Raw genomic sequence first — 2500 nt, 5'->3', positions numbered from 1 at the left:
ACAGAGCGAGAGAGAAAGAGAGATGACCCACATGTGCTTGCCTTTGTGGTAGCATATTTTTAAAAAGCGGAGTGTCAAATTCTATTAGTTTGGCAGCAAAAGTTCAGCTTCCCTCACATGCGGTGGCAGAAAGACGTTTTTGGGTAATGGTTTGAAATGGGAGTGGGAATGGGATGTATACATGTTTCATAATATGTCATTTGTGGGCTGATTGGCCGCACAAATTCCTTCATAAGTTATGTATAGCTCGGTGGGTATTGGTGTAAATGCATTTCTTTTTCATGCGTTTTAACCATTCAGCCATTCACCACGTCCAATGAACTGGGAATTGCATCAACCCAGTGACACTTTACCTCATTTCTACATATTTTTTGTGCACAATGACAATTAAAGGGACACTGTGTGAGACTTTTAGTTGTTTATTTCCAGAATTCATGCTGCCCATTCACTAATGTTACCTTTTTCATGAATACTTACCGCCAGCATCAAATTCTAAGTATTCATTATGACTGGAAAAATTGCACTTTTCATACATGAAAAGGGGGATCTTCTCCATGGTCCGTATTTTGATTTTCCAAAAAAAGCCATTTTTAGCTGCAAAAATGACTGTACTTGGGCCATACTATAAAATATAGTTTATTACTTAGTAAACTATCATGTAAAGTGTCAAATTTGGTAATAGGTGACACAGTTTCAATGAGCAGCATAGTTGCAGTCCCTTTTTTGTCCCTTGAGATGAATAACTTGAGATGTAGAGACCCATTTGCTGTTGTTTTAAGGCAGTGGTTCTCAAAGTGTGGTCCGGGGACCACTGGTGGTCCGCGACAGGGCTCAGGTGGTCCGTGAGGAGATTTCTACTTATCCAAGACAAGCTAGAAGTTGGCTATATTTGTAACATAATTACAAAGCTTAACATAGCTGAAGTCATATTTTCACCACAATAAGAATAAGGCTTGTAATGTGAATAAAAAGTAAGTGATCTGCATGAAAATTAGCAGTGTCAAATTAACACCCTGGCCCCTGAACATTTTTGGGGGTACAAAGTGGTCCTCGGTCTGAAAAAGTTTGAGAAACACTGGTATAAGCCAGTCACTGAACTGTGTGTGGAAAAGAGATCTGGAAGTGACCTTTTAGCCCAGGGATGTCAAACTCAGGCCCGGGGGCCAAATCTGGCCCGCGGAGCCATTTTATTCGGCCCGCAAGATCATTTCAAATGTGTATTGCAGTTGGCCCACATACACCATTACTTGAATAACAAGACTTAAACGTGAAATTTGGTGTGTCACAGGATGTGCAGATACATTTGAACTGCCAAATCTGATGGGAAAGGGTGTGTGTGAAATTTAACTATGAGTATGAAGTGCATGTATGCATAATTTTAGTCCAATTTTTAAAATAAATGTTGAGTTTGGCCCGCGGCTTTATTCCAGATTTTGATTTTGGCCCTCAGTCAATTTGAGTTTGACACCCTTGCTTTAGCCCAAGAGTCAAAACAGTCTGTTTTGCTGTTGGTGTTCAGTAGCTTGTTAGATGGGCGGCCTGCTATGTTGTGGCAGGAACACCACAATGCAATGTTTTGTTAGTTAATGTCATAGTATGTTCTTTGTCAACATGCATTTGGAAGCAATCTGATTCTGTTTTAAATGATAGGTTGTTAAGGCGGCGTTATTCAGTTGCGGTTTTCCCTCAGGAAACATGGTTATTGTAACATGATTTTTGTTCTCTTTCTCTTCTATTACAGTTTGGACTTTGAAGAGTGCGCCCACAAGCTGATCAAGATGGACTTCCCAGATAGCCAAACGGTATGTACGCTTCTGAATGTTGTTATTGCCTTATAGTTACACTTTAATTTGCTAAGCAGCATCATAAACCCCAGGAAATATCCCGTTATGTGGTTGAGCTGCGAGTGGTTTGTTGTGGTGTGTGTTTGTTTGTGTGTGTGTGCGTGTGTGTGTGTTGTCCGCTCTTTTTTTTTAATTCAGTGTTTGCCTTGTTCTGTTCCCTCTCATCTAAATATTTACTTTGATGGTCGCTGGTCCTTGGAGTCTTTGTAGTCACACGGGAAACATTTGTCATACTGATTTCCTTGTTTTGCCGTTTCGCAGTAGGAAGGAGGCCTTCATTAAGGGCCTGGGTGTTCCCCCCTCTCTACTCCTCTAAGATGTTTTCTAACTGATCAAATGTCTTTTTGCACCAAGTGGCTCGCCTTTGATTGTGCGGCCCCCGCAGGCCTTCTGATTTGACGGCGCCCTGGCCAAAGAAAATACATTTAAAAAAAAAAAGAAAATGAAAAGAAAACACGACAGCTATCAGGAAGGGTAGGAACAGACGTGCCTTGCTGTGCTAGCCAAATGAATTTTTAAATCATTAGATGGAGCGGGCGTGCAAGCGAAAGTGTGTCCACGGTTTAGCCCACTTCAGTCATCGTTTCTGCTTGATTTCACATGGGCGTCGTTGGGCATCGAAGAAGGGAGGGGAAAAATATTCTCCCATATGAATG

The 2500-nt window shown here is 41.3% G+C and overlaps 1 protein-coding gene across 1 annotated transcript in view; it reads left to right on the top strand.

Moving 5' to 3' along the window:
* cwc22 (CWC22 spliceosome associated protein homolog) overlaps positions 1 to 2500 on the top strand; it is an 81512-nt gene that overhangs the window by 52265 nt on the left and 26747 nt on the right. Inside the window, exon 15 of the mRNA XM_063213248.1 lies at positions 1742 to 1802. Within this exon, the coding sequence (XP_063069318.1) occupies positions 1742 to 1802 (61 nt within the window). The remainder of the gene's footprint in view (positions 1 to 1741; positions 1803 to 2500) is intronic.

The sequence above is a fragment of the Engraulis encrasicolus genome, chromosome 13 (genome assembly GCF_034702125.1).
Source record: "Engraulis encrasicolus isolate BLACKSEA-1 chromosome 13, IST_EnEncr_1.0, whole genome shotgun sequence".
Lineage (NCBI taxonomy): Eukaryota > Metazoa > Chordata > Actinopteri > Clupeiformes > Engraulidae > Engraulis > Engraulis encrasicolus.
Note: the sequence above shows the minus strand (reverse complement) of the source record. Positions and strands in the feature narration are given on the sequence as shown.